The sequence below is a fragment of the Bombina bombina genome, chromosome 4, assembly GCF_027579735.1.
Source record: "Bombina bombina isolate aBomBom1 chromosome 4, aBomBom1.pri, whole genome shotgun sequence".
In the NCBI taxonomy this organism is placed as follows: domain Eukaryota; kingdom Metazoa; phylum Chordata; class Amphibia; order Anura; family Bombinatoridae; genus Bombina; species Bombina bombina.
In genome coordinates this window covers 1042916107-1042942346 of record NC_069502.1, presented here as the reverse complement: position 1 = coordinate 1042942346, position 26240 = coordinate 1042916107, and the positions used below count along the sequence as shown (strand labels likewise).

Genomic DNA, 26240 nt, shown 5'->3' with positions numbered 1-26240 from the left:
TCTAGCAACCAGAAGCAATGAAAAATGAGACTGAAATAATGTGAAAAAAAGGTGGAGACAAGAAGGACGCCCACATTTTTTAGCGCCAAAAAAAGACGCCCACATTATTGGCGCCTTCAATTTTTTGGCGCCAAGAATGACGCTACATCCGGTGACGCCGACATTTTTGGCGCAAAACTTAAAAAAAATGACGCAATCACGAACAACTTCCGGCATCAATTATGACGCCGGAAATGACAAAAAAATTTTGCGGCAAAAAAGGTCCGCGCCAAGAATGATGGAATGAAGCATTTTTAGCCCCCGCGAGCATAACAGCCCACAGGGAAAAAAGTCAATTGAAACAATTTTTAAGGTAAGAAAAAATGTTTTATTCATATGCATTATCCCAAATAATGAAACTGACTGTCTGAAATAAGGAATATTGATCATCCTGAATCATGGCAAATATAAGTTTAAAGACATATATTTAGAACTTTACATATAAAGTGCCCAACCATAGCTTAGAGTGTCACAAAAAATAAGACTTACTTACCCCAGGACACTCATCTACATATAGTAGATAGCCAAACCAGTACTGAAACGAGAATCAGTAGAGGTAATGGTATATATAAGAGTATATCGTCGATCTGAAAAGGGAGGTAAGAGATGAATCTCTACGACCGATAACAGAGAACCTATGAAATAGATCCCGTAGAAGGAGACCATTGAATTCAAATAGGCAATACTCTCTTCACATCCCTCTGACATTCACTGCACTCTGAGAGGAAAACCAGGCTCCAGCCTGCTGCGAAGCGCATATCAACGTAGAATCTAGCACAAACTTACTTCACCACCTCCACGGGAGGCAAAGTTTGTAAAACTGAATTGTGGGTGTGGTGAGGGGTGTATTTATAGGCATTTTGAGGTTTGGGAAACTTTGCCCCTCCTGGTAGGAATGTATATCCCATACGTCACTAGCTCATGGACTCTTGCTAATTACATGAAAGAAATTTTATTAGTGGCGGCGATGACGGGTTAATAAGTTTATTATAGTGTTTGCGATGTGGGAGGGCCTCGGTTTAGGGGATAATAGGTAGTTTATGGGTGTTAGTGTAGTTTGTAACACTTTAGTTATGAGTTTTAAGTAACAGTTTTGTAGCGTAAAACTCATAACTACTCCTTTTAGATTGCGGAACGGATCTTGACGGTATAGGCTGGAAAGAAAGCTTTTTAGCCTCACCGCAAAACTCGTAATGGCTGCGCTATGAAGGTCCCATGAAAAAAATGTCATTTTTTACAAGTGCGGGACAGGCTAAAAGGCTTGCGGTACAGCTATACCGACAAGACTGTCTGTGGTTCCGGTTTGACACTGAAATTACAATTTTTTCAGTGTTAAAACACGAATTCAAAACTTGTAATGTAGGTGAATGTCTTTAACTATGGGACATTGTTCATAATAAATCTAAATAATTAAACTGTTACAGCTATATTATATATTTATATTTTTAGTGATTTGTATTCTACTATGAATATCCAAATTGACTTTTATATTTTTTCATCTATTACCAATTTGTAAAAGTTCATGTAAACTTTAAAATTATTTGTATGTTACTACTATTTAACTATATAACAACCTACTTTAAAAATAAGTGAATAACAGGCATATTTCTTAAAGCAATCTTACTTAAACTGGAGTGCACATGGGATTTCATTTACAATCCAAAACCTCTGCTAAAAAATGAACACGTAAAAGTTCTGAGAGTTTGGGAAAGCTCTTTGATGTTTTTGTTGGCATATGGCAACGTTGGAGAAGCGAAAGAAACAGATCATCATCCTACCTCTAAAATAATATAAAACAAACACTGAATAAAAGTATGATAGCTATTCATTATCTACAAACTCAAGGATCAGTGCATGTCCCCAGCTGCTTGGAAATGATGAGCAACAGTTGGTAACAAATATATATTTATACAGGCTTAATATGGGACAACTACAACATTTTATGTTTTTATTTAAAAATATTACCTTTTGATTGATCACAGTCATAGAGACTAAACATCTGGGACCAAAACGACAACACAAATATAACATTATACATAAAAAGAGCACACACACAAATGCTGCTTCCATTTTTTGACAATAATAGAATAATTGTTTTTCACTAATAATGTTCTATATTCATAATTTGCAAGACATTTACTTTGACTATTTCAAGTAAAGCTAATTTTCATCATTTAATGTTTTAAAGTCATTTCATTTTACCACCAGAAACATAAAAACATAATTTATGCTTACCTGATAAATTCCTTTCTCCTGTAGTGTAGTCAGTCCACGGGTCATCATTACTTCTGGGATATTAACTCCTCCCCAACAGGAAGTGCAAGAGGATCACCCAAGCAGAGCTGCTATATAGCTCCTCCCCTCTACGTCACACCCAGTCATTCGACCGAGAACCGAACGAGAAAGGAGAAACTATAGGGTGCAGTGGTGACTGGAGTATAATTTAAAAATTTAGACCTGCCATAAAAAACAGGGCGGGCCGTGGACTGACTACACTACAGGAGAAAGGAATTTATCAGGTAAGCATAAATTATGTTTTCTCCTGTTAAGTGTAGTCAGTCCACGGGGTCATCATTACTTCTGGGATACCAATACCAAAGCTAAAGTACACGGATGACGGGAGGGACAGGCAGGATCTTTATACGGAAGGGACCACTGCCTGAAGAACCTTTCTCCCAAAAACAGCCTCCGAAGAAGCAAAAGTGTCAAATTTGTAAAATTTGGAAAAAGTATGAAGAGAAGACCAAGTTGCAGCCTTGCAAATCTGTTCAACAGATGCCTCATTCTTAAAGGCCCAAGTGGAAGCCACAGCTCTAGTAGAATGAGCTGTAATTCTTTCAGGAGGCTGCTGTCCAGCAGTCTCATAGGCTAAACGTATTATGCTACGAAGCCAAAAAGAGAGAGAGGTAGCAGAAGCTTTTTGACCTCTCCTCTGTCCAGAATAAACGACAAACAGGGAAGAAGTTTGGCGAAAATCTTTAGTTGCCTGTAAATAAAATTTCAGGGCACGAACTACATCCAGATTGTGTAGAAGTCGTTCCTTCTTTTAAGAAGGGTTAGGACACAATGATGGGACAACAATCTCCTGATTGATATTCCTATTAGTGACTACCTTAGGTAAGAACCCAGGTTTAGTACGCAGAACTACCTTGTCTGAATGAAAAATCAGATAAGGAGAATCACAATGTAAGGCCGATAACTCAGAGACTCTTCGAGCCGAGGAACTTTCCAAGATAACAATTTAATATCAATGGAATGAAGGGGTTCAAACGGAACACCCTGTAAAACGTTAAGAACTAAATTTAAGCTCCATGGTGGAGCAACAGTTTTAAACACAGGCTTAATCCTGGCCAAAGCCTGGCAAAAAGCCTGAACGTCTGGAACTTCTGACAGACGTTTGTGTAAAAGAATGGACAGAGCTGAGATCTGTCCCTTTAAGGAACTAGCAGATAAACCCTTTTCTAAACCCTCTTGTAGAAAAGACAATATCCTAGGAATCCTAACCTTACTCCATGAGTAACTCTTGGATTCGCACCAATGTAAGTATTTACGCCATATTTTATGGTAAATCTTTCTGGTAACAGGTTTCCTAGCCTGTATTAAGGTATCAATTACTGACTCCGAAAATCCACGCTTTGATAAAATCAAGCGTTCAATTTCCAAGCAGTCAGCTTCAGAGAAATTAGATTTTGATGTTTGAAAGGACCCTGAATTAGAAGGTCCTGTCTCAGAGGCAGAGACCAAGGTGGACAGGATGACATGTCCACTAGATCTGCATACCAGGTCCTGCGTGGCCACGCAGGCGCTATTAGAATCACCGATGCTCTCTCCTGTTTGATCCTGGCAATCAATCGAGGAAGCATCGGGAAGGGTGGAAACACATAGGCCATCCCGAAGGTCCAAGGTGCTGTCAAAGCATCTACCAGGACCACTCCCGGGTCCCTGGACCTGGACCCGTAACAAGGAAGCTTGGCGTTCTGGCGAGACGTCATGAGATCTATCTCTGGTTTGCCCCAAAGTCGAAGTATTTGGGCAAAGACCTCCGGATGAAGTTCCCACTCCCCCGGATGAAAAGTCTGACGACTTAGGAAATCCGCCTCCCAGTTCTCCACTCCAGGAATGTGGATCGCTGACAGGTGGCAAGAGTGAGACTCTGCCCAGTGAATTATCTTTGATACTTCCATCATCGCTAGGGAGCTTCTTGTCCCTCCTTGATGGTTGATGTAAGCTACAGTCGTGATGTTGTCCGACTGAAACCTGATGAACCCCCGAGTTGTTAACTGAGGCCAAGCCAGAAGGGCATTGAGAACTGCTCTCAATTCCAGAATGTTTATTGGAAGGAGACTCTCCTCCTGAGTCCATGATCCCTGAGCCTTCAGGGAATTCCAGACAGTGCCCCAACCTAGTAGGCTGGCGTCTGTTGTTACAATTGTCCAATCTGGTCTGCTGAATGGCATCCCCCTGGACAGATGTGGCCGAGAAAGCCACCATAGAAGAGAATTTCTGGTCTCTTGATCCAGATTCAGAGTAGGGGACAAATCTGAGTAATCCCCATTCCACTGACTTAGCATGCACAATTGCAGCGGTCTGAGATGTAGGCGTGCAAAGGGTACTATGTCCATTGCCGCTACCATTAAGCCGATTACCTCCATGCATTGAGCCACTGACGGGTGTTGAATGGAATGAAGGACACGGCAAGCATTTTGAAGCTTTGTTAACCTGTCTTCTGTCAGGTAGATCTTCATTTCTACAGAATCTATAAGAGTCCCCAAGAAGGGAACTCTTGTGAGTGGAAAGAGAGAACTTTTCTCTTCGTTCACCTTCCACCCATGCGACCTTAGAAATGCCAGTACTAACTCTGTATGAGACTTGGCAGTTTGAAAGCTTGACGCTTGTATCAGAATGTCGTCTAGGTACGGAGCCACCGAAATTCCTCGCGGTCTTAGTACCGCCAGAAGAGCGCCCAGAACCTTTGTGAAGATTCTTGGAGCCGTAGCCAATCCGAATGGAAGAGCTACAAACTGGTAATGCCTGTCTAGGAAGGCAAACCTTAGATACCGGTAATGATCTTTGTGAATCGGTATGTGAAGGTAAGCATCCTTTAAATCCACTGTGGTCATGTACTGACCCTTTTGGATCATGGGTAAGATTGTCCGAATAGTTTCCATTTTGAACGATGGAACTCTTAGGAATTTGTTTAAGATCTTTAAATCCAAGATTGGTCTGAAGGTTCCTTCTTTCTTGGGAACCACAAACAGATTTGAGTAAAACCCCTGTCCGTGCTCCGACCGCGGAACCGGGTGGATCACTCCCATTAGCAAAAGATCTTGTACACAGCGTAGAAACGCCTCTTTCTTTATTTGGTTTGTTGACAACCTTGAAAGATGAAATCTCCCTTTTGGGGGAGAGATTTTGAAGTCCAGAAGATATCCCTGAGATATGATCTCTAACGCCCAGGGATCCTGGACATCTCTTGCCCAAGCCTGGGAGAAGAGAGAAAGTCTGCCCCCACTAGATCCGTTCCCGGATCGGGGGCCCTCAATTCATGCTGTCTTAGGGGCAGCAGCAGGTTTTCTGGCCTGCTTGCCCTTGTTCCAGGACTGGTTAGGTTTCCAGCCTTGTCTGTAGCGAGCAACAGCTCCTTCCTGTTTTGGTGCAGAGGAAGTTGATGCTGCTCCTGCCTTGAAGTTACGAAAGGCACGAAAATTAGACTGTTTAGCCCTAGGTTTGGCTCTGTCTTGAGGCAGGGCATGGCCTTTACCTCCTGTAATGTCAGCGATAATTTCTTTCAAACCGGGCCCGAATAAGGTCTGCCCTTTGAAAGGTATGTTAAGTAATTTAGATTTAGAAGTAACATCAGCTGACCAGGATTTTAGCCACAGTGCTCTACGTGCCTGAATGGCGAATCCGGAATTCTTAGCCGTAAGTTTAGTTAAATGTACTACGGCATCTGAAATAAATGAATTAGCTAGCTTAAGGGTTTTAAGCTTATTTGAAATCTCATCTATAGTTATTGAGTCAAGAGTCTCTTCCAGAGACTCGGACCAAAATGCGGCCGCAGCCGTGACAGACGCAATACATGCAAGGGGTTGCAATATAAAACCTTGTTGAACAAACATTTTCTTAAGGTAACCCTCTAATTTTTTATCCATTGGATCTGAAAAGGCACAGCTATCCTCCACCGGGATAGTGGTACGCTTAGCCAGAGTAGAAACCGCTCCCTCCACCTTAGGGACCATATGCCATAAGTCCCGTGTGGTGGCGTCTATTGGAAACATTTTTCTAAATACAGGAGGGGGGGAAAAGGGTACACCGGGCCTATCCTACTCCTTAGTAATTATCTCTGTAAGCCTCTTAGGAATAGGAAATACGTCAGTACTCGCTGGTACTGCATAGTATCTATCCAGCCTACATAATTTCTCTGGGATTGCAACGGTGTTACAATCATTCAGAGCCGCTAATACCTCCCCTAGCAGTACACGGAGGTTTTCTAGTTTAAACTTAAAATTTGAAATGTCTGAATCCACTCTATTTGGATCAGATCCGTCACCTGCAGATTGAAGCTCTCCGTCCTCATGTTCTGCAAATTGTGACGCAGTATCTGACATGGCCCTATTATTATCAGCGCACTCTGTTCTTACCCCAGAGTGATCTCGCTTACCTCTAAGTTCTGGTAATTTAGACAAAACTTCAGTCATAACATTAGCCATGTCCTGTAGTGTGATTTGTAATGGCCGCCCTGAAGTACTCGGCGTTACAATATCACGCACCTCCCGAGCGGGAGATGCAGGTACTGACACGTGAGGCAAGTTAGTCGGCATAACTTCCCCCTCGTTGTTTGGTGAATGATGTTCAATTTGTACAGATTGACTTTTATTTAAAGTAGCATCAATGCAATTAGTACATAAATTTCTATTGGGCTCCACCTTGGCTTTTGCACATATAGCACAGAGATATTCCTCTGAGTCAGACATGTTTAACAAACTAGCAATAAAACTAGCAAGCTTGGAAATACTTTTCAACTCAATTTACAAGTAATATGAAAAACGCACTGTGCCTTTAAGAAGCACAGAAAAAAACTATGACAGTTGAATAACAATGAACCGGAGAAATTATAAAAACCAAATTTTTCCCGGTAAGGCATAAATTTAGCAAAGGATTGCCCCCATTAGCAATGGATAACTAACCCTTAATAGCAGAAAAAAAATGTACAAAATATAAACGTTTTTTATCACAGTCAAAGCACAATCTCACAGGTCTGCTGTGAGTGATTACCTCCCTCAAAATAATTTTTGAAGACCCTTGAGCTCTGTAGAGACGATCCGGATCATGCAGGGAGAGAAACAGACTTGTGACTGAATTTCTGATGCGTAGCAAAAGCGCCAAAATAGGCCCCTCCCCCTCACACACAGCAGTGAGGGAAGTTCAGTAAACTGTCTTAAATTAAAATAAACGACAGCCAAGTGGAAAAAACAGAATTTATGTTTACCTGATAAATTACTTTCTCCAACGGTGTGTCCGGTCCACGGCGTCATCCTTACTTGTGGGATATTCTCTTCCCCAACAGGAAATGGCAAAGAGCCCAGCAAAGCTGGTCACATGATCCCTCCTAGGCTCCGCCTACCCCAGTCATTCGACCGACGTTAAGGAGGAATATTTGCATAGGAGAAACCATATGGTACCGTGGTGACTGTAGTTAAAGAAAATAAATTATCAGACCTGATTAAAAAAACCAGGGCGGGCCGTGGACCGGACACACCGTTGGAGAAAGTAATTTATCAGGTAAACATAAATTCTGTTTTCTCCAACATAGGTGTGTCCGGTCCACGGCGTCATCCTTACTTGTGGGAACCAATACCAAAGCTTTAGGACACGGATGAAGGGAGGGAGCAAATCAGGTCACCTAAATGGAAGGCACCACGGCTTGCAAAACCTTTCTCCCAAAAATAGCCTCAGAAGAAGCAAAAGTATCAAACTTGTAAAATTTGGTAAAAGTGTGCAGTGAAGACCAAGTCGCTGCCCTACATATCTGATCAACAGAAGCCTCGTTCTTGAAGGCCCATGTGGAAGCCACAGCCCTAGTGGAATGAGCTGTGATTCTTTCGGGAGGCTGCCGTCCGGCAGTCTCGTAAGCCAATCTGATGATGCTTTTAATCCAAAAAGAGAGAGAGGTAGAAGTTGCTTTTTGACCTCTCCTTTTACCGGAATAAACAACAAACAAGGAAGATGTTTGTCTAAAATCCTTTGTAGCATCTAAATAGAATTTTAGAGCGCGAACAACATCCAAATTGTGCAACAAACGTTCCTTCTTTGAAACTGGTTTCGGACACAGAGAAGGTACGATAATCTCCTGGTTAATGTTTTTGTTAGAAACAACTTTTGGAAGAAAACCAGGTTTAGTACGTAAAACCACCTTATCTGCATGGAACACCAGATAAGGAGGAGAACACTGCAGAGCAGATAATTCTGAAACTCTTCTAGCAGAAGAAATTGCAACTAAAAACAAAACTTTCCAAGATAATAACTTAATATCAACGGAATGCAAGGGTTCAAACGGAACCCCCTGAAGAACTGAAAGAACTAAATTGAGACTCCAAGGAGGAGTCAAAGGTTTGTAAACAGGCTTAATTCTAACCAGAGCCTGAACAAAGGCTTGAACATCTGGCACAGCTGCCAGCTTTTTGTGAAGTAACACAGACAAGGCAGAAATCTGTCCCTTCAGGGAACTTGCAGATAATCCTTTTTCCAATCCTTCTTGAAGGAAGGATAGAATCCTAGGAATCTTAACCTTGTCCCAAGGGAATCCTTTAGATTCACACCAACAGATATATTTTTTCCAAATTTTGTGGTAAATCTTTCTAGTTACAGGCTTTCTGGCCTGAACAAGAGTATCGATAACAGAATCTGAGAATCCTCGCTTCGATAAGATCAAGCGTTCAATCTCCAAGCAGTCAGCTGGAGTGAAACCAGATTCGGATGTTCGAACGGACCCTGAACAACATAATTTATGCTTACCTGATAAATTCCTTTCTTCTGTAGTGTGATCAGTCCACGGGTCATCATTACTTCTGGGATATTAACTCCTCCCCAACAGGAAGTGCAAGAGGATTCACCCAGCAGAGCTGCATATAGCTCCTCCCCTCTACGTCACTCCCAGTCATTCGACCAAGGACCAACGAGAAAGGAAAAGCCAAGGGTGAAGTGGTGACTGGAGTATAAATTAAAAAATATTACCTGCCTTAAAACAGGGCGGGCCGTGGACTGATCACACTACAGAAGAAAGGAATTTATCAGGTAAGCATAAATTATGTTTTCTTCTGTTAAGTGTGATCAGTCCACGGGTCATCATTACTTCTGGGATACCTATACCAAAGCAAAAGTACACGGATGACGGGAGGGATAGGCAGGCTCTTTATACAGAAGGAACCACTGCCTGAAGAACCTTTCTCCCAAAAATAGCCTCCGATGAAGCAAAAGTGTCAAATTTGTAAAATTTGGAAAAAGTATGAAGCGAAGACCAAGTTGCAGCCTTGCAAATCTGTTCAACAGAGGCCTCATTCTTAAAGGCCCAAGTAGAAGCCACAGCTCTAGTGGAATGAGCTGTAATCCTTTCAGGAGGCTGCTGTCCAGCAGTCTCATAAGCTAAACGAATTATGCTACGAAGCCAAAAAGAAAGAGAGGTAGCAGAAGCTTTTTGACCTCTCCTCTGCCCAGAGTAAACGACAAACAGAGAAGACGTTTGTCGAAATTCCTTAGTTGCCTGTAAGTAAAATTTTAGAGCACGGACTACATCCAGGTTGTGCAGTAGACGTTCCTTCTTCGAAGAAGGATTTGGGCATAAAGAAGGAACAACAATCTCTTGATTGATATTCCTGTTAGTAACTACCTTAGGTAAGAACCCAGGTTTAGTACGCAGAACTACCTTATCCGAATGAAAAATCAAATAAGGAGAATCACAATGTAAGGCTGATAACTCAGAGACTCTTCGAGCCGAGGAAATAGCCATTAAAAATAGAACTTTCCAAGATAACAACTTTATATCAATGGAATGAAGGGGTTCAAATGGAACGCCCTGTAAAACATTAAGAACAAGGTTTAAACTCCATGGTGGAGCAACCGTTTTAAACACAGGCTTAATCCTGGCCAAAGCCTGACAAAAAGCCTGGACGTCAGGAATTTCTGACAGACGTTTGTGTAACAGAATGGACAGAGCTGAGATCTGTCCCTTTAATGAACTAGCGGATAAACCCTTTTCTAAACCTTCTTGTAGAAAAGACAATATCCTAGGAATCCTAACCTTACTCCAAGAGTAACCTTTGGATTCACACCAATATAGGTATTTACGCCATATCTTATGGTAAATCTTTCTGGTAACAGGTTTCCTAGCCTGTATTAAGGTATCAATAACTGACTCAGAAAACCCACGTCTTGATAAAATCAAGCGTTCAATTTCCAAGCAGTCAGCTTCAGAGAAGTTAGACTTTGATGTTTGAAGGGACCCTGAATCAGAAGGTCCTGTTTCAGAGGTAGAGACCAAGGTGGACAGGATGACATGTCCACCAGATCTGCATACCAAGTCCTGCGTGGCCACGCAGGTGCTATTAGAATCACTGATGCTCTCTCTTGTTTGATTCTGGCAATCAATCGAGGAAGCATCGGGAAGGGTGGAAACACGTAAGCCATCCTGAAGTCCCAAGGTGCTGTCAGGGCATCTATCAGGACTGCTTCTGGATCCCTGGATCTGGACCCGTAACGAGGAAGCTTGGCGTTCTGTCGAGACGCCATGAGATCTATCTCCGGTTTGCCCCAACGTCGAAGTATTTGGGCAAAGACCTCCGGATGAAGTTCCCACTCCCCTGGATGAAAAGTCTGACGACTTAAGAAATCCGCCTCCCAGTTCTCCACTCCCGGGATGTGGATTGCTGACAGGTGGCAAGAGTGAGACTCTGCCCAGCGAATTATCTTTGATACTTCCATCATAGCTAGGGAGCTTCGTGTCCCTCCCTGATGGTTGATGTAAGCTACAGTCGTGATGTTGTCCGACTGAAACCTGATGAAACCCCGCGTTGTCAACTGGGGCCAAGCCAGGAGGGCATTGAGAACTGCTCTCAATTCCAGAATGTTTATTGGCAGGAGACTCTCCTCCTGACTCCATTGTCCCTGAGCTTTCAGAGAATTCCAGACGGCACCCCAACCTAGAAGGCTGGCGTCTGTTGTTACAATTGTCCAGTCTGGTCTGCTGAATGGCATCCCCCTGGACAGATGTGGCCGAGAAAGCCACCAAAGAAGAGAATTTCTGGTCTCTTGATCCAGATTCAGAGAAGGGGATAAGTCTGAGTAATCCCCATTCCACTGACTTAGCATGCACAGTTGCAGTGGTCTGAGGTGTAGGCGAGCAAAGGGTACTATGTCCATTGCCGCTACCATTAAGCCAATTACCTCCATGCATTGAGCCACTGACGGGTGTTGAATGGAATGAAGGGTGCGGCAAGCACTTTGAAGTCTTGTTAACCTGTCCTCTGTCAGGTAAATCTTCATTTTTACAGAATCTATAAGAGTCCCCAGGAAGGGAACTCTTGTGAGTGGAACGAGTGAACTTTTCTTTTCGTTCACCTTCCATCCATGTGACCTTAGAAATGCCAGTACTAACTCTGTATGAGATTTGGCAGTTTGAAAGCTTGAAGCTTGTATCAGTATGTCGTCTAGGTACGGAGCTACTGAAATTCCTCGCGGTCTTAGTACCGCCAGAAGAGTGCCCAGAACCTTTGTGAAGATTCTTGGAGCCGTAGCCAATCCGAATGGAAGAGCTACAAATTGGTAATGCCTGTCTAGAAAGGCAAACCTTAGATACCGGTAATGATTTCTGTGAATCGGTATGTGAAGGTAAGCATCCTTTAAATCCACTGTGGTCATGTACTGACCCTCTTGGATCATGGGCAAAATTGTTCGAATAGTTTCCATCTTGAACGATGGAACTCTTAGAAATTTGTTTAGGATCTTTAAGTCCAGGATTGGTCTGAAAGTTCCCTCTTTTTTGGGAACCACAAACAGATTTGAGTAAAACCCCTGTCCCTGTTCCGATCGTGGAACTGGGTGGATTACTCCCATTAACAAGATCTCTTGTACGCAGCGTAGAAACGCCTCTTTCTTTGTCTGGATTGTTGACAACCTTGACAGATGAAATCTCTCTCTTGGAGGAGAGGATTTGAAGTCCAGAAGGTATCCCTGAGATATTATTTCTAGCGCCCAGGGATCCTGGACATCTCTTGCCCAAGCCTGGGCGAAGAGAGAAAGCCTGCCCCCCACTAGATCCGATCCCGGATCGGGGGCCCTCAATTCATGACGTTTTAGGGGCAGCAGTAGGTTTCCTGGTCTGCTTGCCCTTGTTCCAGGACTGGTTAGGTTTCCAGCCTTGTCTGTAGCGAGCAACAGCTCCTTCCTGTTTTGGTGCAGAGGAAGTTGATGCTGCTCCTGCTTTGAAATTACGAAAGGAACGAAAATTAGACTGTCTAGTCTTAGTTTTGGCTTTGTCCTGAGGCAGGGCATGGCCTTTACCTCCTGTAATGTCAGCGATAATCTCTTTCAACCCGGGCCCGAATAAGGTCTGCCCTTTGAAAGGTATATTAAGCAATTTAGACTTAGAAGTAACATCAGCTGACCAGGATTTTAGCCACAGCGCCCTGCGTGCCTGAATGGCGAATCCTGAATTCTTCGCCGTAAGTTTAGTTAGATGTACTACGGCCTCCGAAATGAATGAATTAGCTAGTTTAAGGACTCTAAGCCTGTCCGTAATGTCGTCCAGAGTAGCTGAACTAATGTTCTCTTCCAGAGACTCAATCCAGAACGCCGCTGCAGCCGTGATCGGCGCAATGCATGCAAGGGGTTGCAATATAAAACCTTGTTGAACAAACATTTTCTTAAGGTAACCCTCTAATTTTTTATCCATTGGATCTGAAAAGGCACAGCTATCCTCCACCGGGATAGTGGTACGCTTAGCTAAAGTAGAAACTGCTCCCTCTACCTTAGGGACCGTTTGCCATAAGTCCCGTGTGGTGGCGTCTATTGGAAACATTTTTCTAAATATCGGAGGGGGTGAGAACGGCACACCGGGTCTATCCCACTCCTTAGAAACAATTTCAGTAATTCTCTTAGGTATAGGAAAAACCTCAGTACTCGTCGGTACCGCAAAATATTTATCCAACCTACACATTTTCTCTGGTATTGCAACTGTGTTACAATCATTCAGAGCCGCTAACACCTCCCCTAGTAATACACGGAGGTTTTCCAGTTTAAATTTAAAATTTGAAATATCTGAATCCAGTCTGTTTGGATCAGAACCGTCACCCACAGAATGAAGTTCTCCGTCCTCATGTTCTGCAACCTGTGACGCAGTATCTGACATGGCCCTAATATTATCAGCGCACTCTGTTCTCACCCCAGAGTGATCACGCTTACCCCTTAGTTCTGGTAATTTAGCCAAAACTTCAGTCATAACAGAAGCCATATCCTGTAATGTGATTTGTAATGGCCGGCCAGATGTACTCGGCGCTACAATATCACGCACCTCCCGAGCGGGAGATGCAGGTACTGGCACGTGAGGCGAGTTAGTCGGCATAACTCTCCCCTCGTTGTTTGGTGAAATTTGTTCAATTTGTACAGATTGACTTTTATTTAAAATAGCATCAATACAGTTAGTACATAAATTTCTATTGGGCTCCACTTTGGCATTGCAACAAATGACACAGATATCATCCTCTGAATCAGACATGTTTAACACACTAGCAAATAAACTTGCAACTTGGAATACAATTCAATTAAAAACGTACTGTGCCTTTAAGAAGCACAGAAAATCTATGACAGTTGAAAATTAATAAATTGAAACAGTTATAGCCTCAATCCTTGTAAACAACACAACTTTAGCAAAGGTTTAATCCCATTAACAAAGATAACAATTTCTGAAAGCAGGAAACAAATTACAGAATAAAAGTTTTTATTTCAGTCAAACTATAATTCTCACAGCTCTGCTGAGAGAAATTACCTCCCTCAAAATAAGTTTGAAGACCCCTGAGTTCTGTAGAGATGAACCGGATCATGCAGGAAATACAATGAGCTGCTGACTGAAATAACTGATGCATAGAAAAGGCGCCAAAACCGCCCCTCCCCCTCACACACAGCAGTGAGGGAGAACAGAAACTGACAGAAAAAAACAGATTTAAGCAACTGCCAAGTGGAAAAATGGTGCCCAAACATTTATTCACTCAGTACCTCAGCAAATGAAAACGATTTTACATTCCAGCAAAAACGTTAAACATAATTTCTAGTTATTAAACAGCTTTATGTACTTCTTACAGTGTAATTCTCTGAAGTGTAAAGTATACATACATGACATTATATCGGTATGGCAGGATTTTCTCATCAATTCCATTGTCAGAAAATAAAAGCTGCTACATACCTCTATGCAGATTCATCTGCCCGCTGTCCCCTGATCTGAAGATTACCTCTCCTCAGATGGCCGAGAAACAGCAATATGATCTCAACTACTCCGGCTAAAATCATAGCAAAAACTCTGGTAGATTCTTCTTCAAACTCTGCCAGAGAGGTAATAACACACTCCGGTGCTATTTTAAAATAACAAACTTTTGATTGAAGATATAAAACTAAGTATAATCACCATAGCCCTCTCACACCTCCTATCTAGTCGTTGGGTGCAAGAGAATGACTGGGAGTGACGTAGAGGGGAGGAGCTATATGCAGCTCTGCTGGGTGAATCCTCTTGCACTTCCTGTTGGGGAGGAGTTAATATCCCAGAAGTAATGATGACCCGTGGACTGATCACACTTAACAGAAGAAAAGAAGGTCTCGTCTCAAAGGTAGCTTCCAAGGAGGAGCCGATGACATATTCACCAGATCTGCGTACCAAGTCCTGCGTGGCCACGCAGGAGCTATCAAGATCACCGACGCCCTCTCCTGATTGATCCTGGCTACCAGCCTGGGGATGAGAGGAAACGGCGGGAACACATAAGCTAGTTTGAAGGTCCAAGGTGCTACTAGTGCATCCACTAGAGCCGCCTTGGGATCCCTGGATCTGGACCCGTAGCAAGGAACTTTGAAGTTCTGACGAGAGGCCATCAGATCCATGTCTGGAATGCCCCACAGCTGAGTGACTTGGGCAAAGATTTCCGGATGGAGTTCCCACTCCCCCGGATGCAATGTCTGACGACTCAGAAAATCCGCTTCCCAATTTTCCACTCCTGGGATGTGGATAGCAGACAGGTGGCAGGAGTGAGACTCCGCCCATAGAATGATTTTGGTCACTTCTTCCATCGCCAGGGAACTCCTTGTTCCCCCCTGATGGTTGATGTACGCAACAGTTGTCATGTTGTCTGATTGAAACCGTATGAACTTGGCCCTCGCTAGCTGAGGCCAAGCCTTGAGAGCATTGAATATCGCTCTCAGTTCCAGAATATTTATCGGTAGAAGAGATTCTTCCCGAGACCAAAGACCCTGAGCTTTCAGGGATCCCCAGACCGCGCCCCAGCCCATCAGACTGGCGTCGGTCGTGACAATGACCCACTCTGGTCTGCGGAATGTCATCCCTCGTGACAGGTTGTCCAGGGACAGCCACCAACGGAGTGAGTCTCTGGTCCTCTGATTTACTTGTATCTTCGGAGACAAGTCTGTATAGTCCCCATTCCACTGACTGAGCATGCACAGTTGTAATGGTCTTAGATGAATGCGTGCAAAAGGAACTATGTCCATTGCCGCTACCATCAACCCGATCACTTCCATGCACTGAGCTATGGAAGGAAGAGGAACGGAATGAAGTATCCGACAAGAGTCTAGAAGTTTTGTTTTTCTGGCCTCTGTCAGAAAAATCCTCATTTCTAAGGAGTCTATTATTGTTCCCAAGAAGGGAACCCTTGTTGACGGAGATAGAGAACTCTTTTCCACGTTCACTTTCCATCCGTGAGATCTGAGAAAGGCCAGGACAATGTCCGTGTGAGCCTTTGCTTGAGGAAGGGACGACGCTTGAATCAGAATGTCGTCCAAGTAAGGTACTACAGCAATGCCCCTTGGTCTTAGCACAGCTAGAAGGGACCCTAGTACCTTTGTGAAAATCCTTGGAGCAGTGGCTAATCCGAAAGGAAGCGCCACGAACTGGTAATGTTTGTCCAGGAATGCGAACCTCAGGAACCGATGATGTTCCTTGTGGATAGGAATATGTAGATACGCATCCTTTAAATCCACCGTGGTCATGAATTGACCTTCCTGGATGGAAGGAAGAATAGTTCGAATGGTTTCCATCTTGAACGATGGAACCTTGAGAAACTTGTTTAAGATCTTGAGATCTAAGATTGGTCTGAACGTTCCCTCTTTTTTGGGAACTATAAACAGATTGGAGTAGAACCCCATCCCTTGTTCTCTTAATGGAACGGGATGAATCACTCCCATTTTTAACAGGTCTTCTACACAATGTAAGAATGCCTGTCTTTTTATGTGGTCTGAAGACAACTGAGACCTGTGGAACCTCCCCCTTGGGGGAAGTCCCTTGAATTCCAGAAGATAACCTTGGGAGACTATTTCTAGCGCCCAAGGATCCAGAACATCTCTTGCCCAAGCCTGAGCGAAGAGAGAGAGTCTGCCCCCCACCAGATCCGGTCCCGGATCGGGGGCCAACATTTCATGCTGTCTTGGTAGCAGTGGCAGGTTTCTTGGCCTGCTTTCCCTTGTTCCAGCCTTGCATTGGTCTCCAAGCTGGCTTGGCTTGAGAAGTATTACCCTCTTGCTTAGAGGACGTAGCACTTTGGGCTGGTCCGTTTCTACGAAAGGGACGAAAATTAGGTTTTCACCACAGTGTCTTAAAGCCTTAAAAGTATTGCACACCAAATTTGGAAGCTTTAACCCTTAAAATAACGGAACCGGAGCCGTTTTGAACTTTAACCCCTTACAGTCCCTGGTATCTGCTTTGCTGAGACCCAACCAAGCCCCAAGGGGAATACGATACCAAATGACGCCTTCAGAAAGTCTTTTCTAAGTATCAGAGCTCCTCTCACATGCGACTGCATGCCATGCCTCTCAAAAACAAGTGCGCAACACCGGCGCGAAAATGAGGCTCTGCCTATGCTTTGGGAAAGCCCCTAAAGAATAAGGTGTCTAAAACAGTGCCTGCCGATATTATTATATCAAAATACCCAGATAAAATGATTCCTCAAGGCTAAATATGTGTTAATAATCAATCGATTTAGCCCAAAAAAAGTCTACAGTCTTAATAAGCCCTTTTTGAAGCCCTTATTTACAATCGTAATAAACATGGCTTACCGGATCCCAGAGGGAAAATGACAGCTTCCAGCATTACATCGTCTTGTTAGAATGTGTCATACCTCAAGCAGCAAGAGACTGCTCACTGTTCCCCCAACTGAAGTTAATTGCTCTCAACAGTCCTGTGTGGAACAGCCATGGATTTTAGTGACGGTTGCTAAAATCATTTTCCTCATACAAACAGAAATCTTCATCTCTTTTCTGTTTCTGAGTAAATAGTACATACCAGCACTATTTCAAAATAACAAACTCTTGATTGAATAATAAAAACTACAGTTAAACACTAAAAAACTCTAAGCCATCTCCGTGGAGATGTTGCCTGTACAACGGCAAAGAGAATGACTGGGGTAGGCGGAGCCTAGGAGGGATCATGTGACCAGCTTTGCTGGGCTCTTTGCCATTTCCTGTTGGGGAAGAGAATATCCCACAAGTAAGGATGACGCCGTGGACCGGACACACCTATGTTGGAGAAACAGTGCCCAAAACAATTTTTCACCCAGTACCTCAGACAATTAAACGATTTAACATGCCAGCAAAACGTTTAAAATCAAATAATATGAAATGTCATTAAACAGCCTGCTGCTAGACGTTCCCACTGCAAGTTAGGCTAAAAGTTATATGCATATAGTATTATCCCAGTGAAGTGCCATTCCCCAGAATACTGAAGTGTAAACATATATACATAACAGCCTGATACCAGTTGCTACTACTGCATTTAAGGCTGAACTTACATTATATCGGTATTGGCAGTATTTTCTCAGTCAATTCCATTCCTCAGAAAATAATATACTGCAACATACCTCTTTGCAGGTGAACCTGCCCGCTGTCCCCTGATCTGAAGTTTACCTCACTCCTCAGAATGGCCGAGAACAGCAAAATGAATCTTAGCTACGCCGGCTAAAATCATCCAAAAACTCAGGTAGATTCTTCTTCAAATTCTACCTGAGAAGGAACAACACACTCCGGTGCTGTTTTAAAATAACAAACTTTTGATTGAATATATAAAAACTAAGTATAATCACCACAGTCCTCTCACACATCCTATCTATTAGTTGGGTGCAAGAGAATGACTGGGTGTGATGTAGAGGGGAGGAGCTATATAGCAGCTCTGCTTGGGTGATCCTCTTGCACTTCCTGTTGGGGAGGAGTTAATATCCCAGAAGTAATGATGACCCGTGGACTGACTACACTTAACAGGAGAAATTATTTGTTGCTCTGCATTGAGAAAAAAACTACTTACCAGCTCTTATCACTTCATATCTCACTTTAGATGGACAGAAACAGTCTGCCAACAATACTAATATCTATAAAAAAAAAAAAAATAGAAAATGTAAAAACAAACGCAGAAATATGTTTTACTTAATTTAAAAAGGCAAGTAGACAGTCCTCTTAAAGGGACACAATATTCACAACTAAGAAAATTCATTTTAATTTTAAACAAACAATTTAGAGAAATACTTTTAATTGCACAAATGCTTCCAGTAAGCAATTTTACCATTTCAGTGGCATATGTACTTATGCTGCATGCCCAGTAAACTAGAAGGCTCTGTGATAAACTCCCTACGTGGTTAATAACAGATATGATATTTATACTGTGCTAACATTTTCAATAGAGAATCTTGGCCCCCTGTTCAATAAGACACTCACAGGACCGGCAGTGTTAAATATGTTTATTTCATTTTCTATACATTACAGGTTTATTTAGATATGTGTCTCTTTTGTTGTACAAAACTGTCAAATTTCTCAGTTCTTCATATTTCAGGGTATAGATTTAAATGGATCTTATTGGACTTATTAAGAGACATTTCTGGTGACATGCTGATCATACCAATCTATTCTCCTAAGGAGACGGTATTCAAAGAACCTAAAGTGAAAGTTATTTTATATTTGCTATATTTCTTATTTGTATCTATAATATGACAAGTCCCATTACTGTTGTGTTTTGTTTGTTGTTGCTGAATAAAATAAACATTCTTAATATAAAAAAAATAAAAAAAGGCTAAAAGGGCAAGATCTGAAGTAGAAAATACAAAGTAAAAAAATAAATAAATAAAAATATATAAATTACGATCTATCAAGTGTTTGGTTTTGCAAATATATTTTAGATATATATCAGGAAGGCTTTATTATGTGTGCATAAATTATTTTTGTATTGCAAAACTACTTGAGTATTAAATGATTACAAAAATAAATAGACCAGCCACTGTATTAACCAGTAGAACCCTTTAGGATTAGGATTCATCTTTATGCATTTAAAAAAACTACTAAAATGTACTGTTTTTATAGAATAACTTAAATTGACATGATGCCCAAATGTTAAAGCACTTGAAATTGATGCATTACAGCTGTAAAAGCTTAAAAGAAAATATCACCTGAACATCTCTATGTAAAAAAAGGAAGATATTTACCTCAAAATGTATGTATTCACACCCCATTGTAAAGGATACTAGTCACAGGACTTGCAAGGGAGAGCGTGCATCTTTTCATATTTTCCTATTCTGTTTTAGAAAGTTTACCATGAAATTTTTATAAGATTTCAGTGAAATCTCATGAGATCACAGCAAACCATATAATGACCTCAGCACTGCTGCTGATTGGCTAATGTTTTTTTGTTTGTCCCCCCCCCCCCCCAACTTGCAGCTGTACAGTAGCTGAAGTATAACTGTTACCAGAGCACTTACTCTTGTAAGCTGATGAAATTTAGTACATAGAGATGTTCAGATGATATTTTCATGTCAGCTTTTTACAGTTTTGCTGCATCACTTTCAAGCGATTTAGCATATGAGTATTATGTCCCTTTAATTTTCCTACTGATCTAATCACTTTTTACTTGACAAAGACTAGGAAAAAAACAGATTCTGAAATATTAAACTGCATCCAACTCAAATATTATTGCCCACAGGCACTTTACTTCAAGTCAGTGAATAGAACAAGAAGAAGAAAACAGAATTCCCATAGAATAAAAAAGAGTACACCACTTCTTCACATTGAGTTTCATCATTCTTCTTCTGACTCACACCAAACCCACTCTAGACCTGCTTTTTTCTTGTATGAGCTTACTTTAATATTTCCAAATAGATTACTTAATTTTGATTGAACAAGGTCAAAACTTTACATGCTCCAGACCAGCTGTTGCTAAAATAGCTGAGAACAATTATTAAAACAGGTGTAACCAGTTCTCCTTTATGGCCTCCAATCAGCCTCACACCACTACTGAGAGCCTTAAAAGTTTGCCAATTTCCACAAAGGTAGTGAGTGGAAAGGTTGTAAGAACTGCTTTTCAACTAGTCAAGATGGAAAGGGAATACTATCAGTATAACAAGAGGCAAAAAACTGGAGTGACTAAAGTAACTTAGTTAAAATCTGACTATTTTGATCTATAAGTTAGATTAATTCCACTATGATCACGTTTACTAGAGACTAAACTGGACTTAATGCCATGCCATCATGATGTGAAATCTTTACAGTCTGAGGCTGGACTTTTAGATAATACATGCAGAATGAAAAGCGCTCTCTCAGAACAAACAGCTCAGTAGCTATGGTTATTTACTACATGGGCCTCTTTTAGCCCAATTGTGCTTTTTACAGTGAAGAACTTTCCTAAAGTATATCCCTCTGATCCTGCCTAACAATGTATGTCCAGCTCCAAAATAACAGGCAATTTCTGAAAAAGCAACATGGCAACCACTGATGATAGTTTAAGACTTATTTGGGTCTTGTCAGTGAGGCCATATTCCTCTAAGCACATTGGGCAAGAAGTCCACGTCTGAATTCCCCATCACCCTTAGGTAGACTTCACTATGGTCATATTACAAATACATACAGAAAGAGAAGTGCTCTTTCAGGAACAGACAACCGCTCAGTAGCTTGTTCTTTATCGATTTACTACTTGCGAGCAGCCTCTTTTAGCCCAATTGTACTTTTCCTGAAGTAAATCTGTCTGATCCAGCCTAATAAGGTCAGTCCGGCCCTGAAATACCAGGCAATCCCTTTCTAAACAAGGAACAAGGCACATTTTAGACAAAGTTCCAGTTTATGCCACTATTCAACAACAACATAACTTATTGTGTGATCCAGTTGAATACAACAGCTGTAGTTTTCATTTGGTTTAAAAAAATCCTAGGCATTTGCATTCATATGAGGCTAATTTACAATACAAATAATGTCGTCTTTGTGATCGTTGTGACTAGAATTCCTCTGTTGCCAATGAATTCAAAGTCAAAACTAAACTTGTTTGGTCTAGATAGAGCTTGCAATTGTAAACAACGTTCCAATTTACTTCTGTTATCAAATTTACTTTGTTCTCTTGGCGTATGTTGCTGAAGAGTAAACCTAGGGCTTATAAGACATAAGGAGCTTGAACATATCTTTAGCACTGTATGGCAACAGTGTTAGCAACAATGTTTGTAACAATTTTACACAAAGTTGCAAACAATGCTTCCATAATGCGCTAGACACGTGCACACTTCTGAGGTCATATGACCCCATTTAGGTTTAATATTCAAAAAAAGATACAAAAGCAAATTGATCATAGAAGTAGACTGGAAAGTTGTTTAAAATGTATGATGTATCTGAGTCATGAAAGTTACAATTTTAAATTTACTGTTCCTTTAAAAGGGATAGAAAGGTAAAAATGAAATGTGCATTTCAATTTGAAATAGAAGCACTTTTGCAATATACTTCCATCAGCAAAAATGCTTCTAATAAAAGTTATAACTGTTTTTCAGCGGCATACCCACATATGCTGTGAGGGCCAGCGCACCAGTATTTAAACACTACACCATCTCAGAGATTCAGCAGCGGCTTGTATGACACAAATTATGTCTTCAAAAGCTATATATGGTGTTTAAATACTGGTGCACGGGCCCTTAGAGGATATGTGCCTATGCCACAGAAAAACAGCAATAACTTTTACTAGAAGCAATTTTGCTAATGTAGTATTTTGCAAAAAAATGTATATTTCAAATTTAAATGCACATTTAATTTTTTACCTTTCTATCCCTTTAAACAAACTAGCTGACACCCTGAGTAATATAAACACAATATGCTGCTTCCTACAATCTACACATTTTTACAATGTTCCTACAATATTTTTTTACTTGGATTTGTACTCTTTTTTTTTTTCCTGATTTGCAATGTTTACCATCACTTTAAATATATCTTCATATTATTTATTTTAAAGTAAACAAATGTTTCTTACCAAACCAAGGACAAGACCAATCAACAAAGTGGCTAGAATAAAGATGATGTAAGATCCCCAGGCAGGAATTCCAAGAGTGACAATTAAGTAGGTGTGCATTTGCTGAAAAAAAGAATAAATCATTAATGTCGGATACTAAGTGCAAGAAAAAAAAATAGTTTTTAGGATTAGAAGAAAAACAATTAAATTAGATTAATTATTAAGGAAATATTGAAATTAAAACACACTCATAATGTAATGCTTCTTAGTTGACGTCTAAATGAATAGCTTCTTAAAGGATTACAGGAGTTTGAAAAATGACCATATAAAAAAAATATATTATTTAAATGAGTCTATAATAGTGAGCTAATTACTTACTTATACTTTAAAACAATGCCTCTATCTGAAAAAACATAATTTATGTAAGAACTTACCTGATAAATTAATTTCTTTCATATTGGCAAGAGTCCACGAGCTAGTGACGTATGGGATATACAATACTACCAGGAGGGGCAAAGTTTCCCAAACCTCAAAATGGCTATAAATACACCCCTCACCACACCCACAATTCAGTTTAACGAATAGCCAATAAGTGGAGTGATAAAGAAAGGAGTAAAAAGCATCAACAAAGAAATTTGGAAATAATTGTGCTTTATACAAAAAATCATAACCACCACAAAAAAGGGTGGGCCTCATGGACTCTTGCCAATATGAAAGAAATTAATTTATCAGGTAAGTTCTTACATAAATTATGTTTTCTTTCATGTAATTGGCAAGAGTCCATGAGCTAGTGACGTATGGGATAGCAATTCCCAAGATGTGGAACTCCACGCAAGAGTCACTAGAGAGGGAGGGATAAAAATAAAAACAGACTGAAAAAAATAATCCACAACCTAAAATCTAAGTTAATTCTCATTAAATGAAAAGAAAATACTTAAAACATAAGCAGAAGAATCAAACTGAATCAGCTACCTGAAAAACGTATCTACCAAAAAACTGCTTCGGAAGAAACAGATACATCAAAAACGGTAGAATCTAGTAAATGTATGCAAAGAAGAACAGGTTACTGCTTTGCAAATCTGAACAACTGATGCTTCATTCTTAAAAGCCCACAAAGTGGAGACTAATCAAGTAGAATGAGCTGTAATTCTCTGAGGCGGGGCTTGACCCGACCCCAAATAAGCTGAATGAGTCAAAAGCTTAAACCACAAAGCCAAGGAAAAAGCAGAAGCCTTCTGACATTTCCTAGAACCAAAAAGATAACAAATAGACTAGAAGTCTTCCTGAAATCTTTAATAACTTCAACATAATATTTCAAACTCTTACCACATCCAAAGAATTTAAGGATTTCTCCAAAGAATTCTTAGAATTAGGACACAAGGAAGGGACAACAATTTATCTTAAAATGTTGTTAAAATTCACAACCTTAGGTAAGAATTTAAATGAAGTCCGCCAAAACCGCCTTATCCTGATGAAAAAATCAGAAAAGTAGATTCACAAGAAAGAGCAGATAATTCAGAAACTCTTCCAGCAGAAGAGATGGCCAAAAGGAACATATCTTTCCAAGAAAGTATTTTAAAGGGACAGTCAAGTATAAATTAAACTTTCATTATTCAGATAGGACTTTTAATTTTAATTGACTTTCCAATTTACTTTTATCATCAAATTTGCTTTTTTCTCTTGGTATTCTTAGTTTAAACTAAACATAGGTAGGCTCATATGCTAATTTCTAAGCCTTTGAGGGCTGCCTCTTATCACATGCTTTTTAAATCTCTTTTCAACACAAAGAGACAGAAAGTACACATGGGCTATATAGATAACACTGTGTTCAGGCACAGAAAGTTATTTAAGATCTAGCACAATACAATGCTAAATTTAAGACAATAGATAGTAAACAGTCACAGTCATGTGATCAGGGGGCTGGAAGAAGGTTCCTAGATATAAGGTAATCACAAAGGTAAAAAGTACATTAATATAACTGTGTTGGTTATGCAAAGCTGGGGAATGAGTAATAAAGGGATTATCTATCTTTTAAAACAATAACAATTCTATGGTTGACTGTCCCTTTAATGTCCAAAGAGAGCATAGGCTCAAATGGAGGAGGCTGTAAAGCCTTCAAAACCAAAATAAGACTCCAAGGAGGAGAGATTGATTTAATGACAGGCTTGATACAAACCAAAGCCTGCACAAAACAGTGAATATCAGGGAGCTTATCAATCTTTCTGTGAAATGAGACAGAAAGAGCAGAGATTTGTACCTTCAAGGAACTTGCAGACAAAACCTTTATTTAAACCATCCTGAAGAAACTGTACAAATCTAGAAATTCTGAAAGAATGCCAAGTGAACTTATGAGAAGAACACCATGCAAATAAGTCTTCCAAACTCGATAATAAATCTTTCTAAAAATAGATTAACAAGCCTGTAACATAGTATTAATCACTGAGTCAGAAAAAACTCTATGACAAAACACTAGGCGTTTAATTTCCATACCTTCAAATTGAATGATTTGAAATCCTGATGGAAAAAAAACTGTGAGGCTATGCTTGAACTACCAGCAGTACAAATGACTGTACCATGATGATTATGGATATCACTCTTGGAAGAAGAACTAGAGGCGGGAAAATATAAGCAGGTTGGTAGCACCAAGAAAGTATCAACGCATCCACTGCTTCCGTCTGAAGATCCCTGGACCTGGACAGGTACCTGGGAAGTTTTCCTGTTTAGATGAGAAGACATCAGAACTATTTCTGAAAGACCCCACATCTGAACAATCTGAGAAAACACACCTGGATGGAGAGACCACTCCCCTGGATGTAAAGTCTGACGGTTGAAATAATCCGCTTCCCAATTGTCTACACCTGGGATATGTACCACAGAAATTAGACAAGAGCTGTATTTCGCCCAAAAAAGTATTAGAGATACTTCTTTCAAAGCTAGGGGACTGTGAGTCCCACCGTGATGATTTACATATGCCACAGCTGTGATATTGTCTGTCTTGAAAGCAATTGAATGGTCTTCTCTTCAACAGAGGCCAAGCCTGGAGAGCCCTGAAAATTGCAGGGAGTTCCAAATATTTATTGGTAATCTCGCCTCTTGAGATTTCCAAACCCCTTGTGCTGTCAGAGATCCCCAAACAGCTCCCCAACCTGAAAAGACTCACAACTGTTGTGATCACAGTCCAGGTTGGACGAACCAAAGAGACCCGTAGAACTATACGATGGTGATCTAACCACCAAGTTAGAGATAGTTGAATATTGTGATTCAAGGATATTAATTGTGATATCCTAGTATAATCCCCGCACCATTGATTCAGCATACAAAGCTGGAGAGGTCTCATATAAAAATGAGCAAAGAGAATCGAGTCCGATGCTGCAGTCATGAGACCTAAAACTTCTATGCATATAGTTACTGAAGGAAATAATAGAGACTGAAGGTCCCGACAACCTGAACCCAATTTAAATTGTCTCTTGTCTGTTAGAGACAAAGACATTGACACAATCTATCTGGAAGACCCTTGTCTGAGGAATCAACTTTTTGGTAAATTGATCCTCCAACCATGTCTTTGAAGGAACAACAGAAGTTGATTTGTATGAGATTCTGCAGAACCAAAAGACTGAGCAAGTACCAAGATATTGTCCAAATAAGGAAACACCGAGAACCTTTGAAAAGATTCCTAGAGCTGTCGCTAGGGCAGAAAGGAAGA

General features: G+C 40.8%; 1 protein-coding gene across 1 annotated transcript in view; it reads right to left on the bottom strand.

Annotated features, from left to right (window-relative positions):
- Window positions 1-26240, bottom strand: part of TMX4 (thioredoxin related transmembrane protein 4) — a 275350-nt gene that overhangs the window by 68199 nt on the left and 180911 nt on the right. Inside the window, exons 6-7 of the mRNA XM_053712168.1 lie at window positions 22559-22660; window positions 18599-18662 (exon numbers count right to left, since the gene is read on the bottom strand). Of these exons, the coding sequence (XP_053568143.1) occupies window positions 18599-18662; window positions 22559-22660 (166 nt within the window). The remainder of the gene's footprint in view (window positions 1-18598; window positions 18663-22558; window positions 22661-26240) is intronic.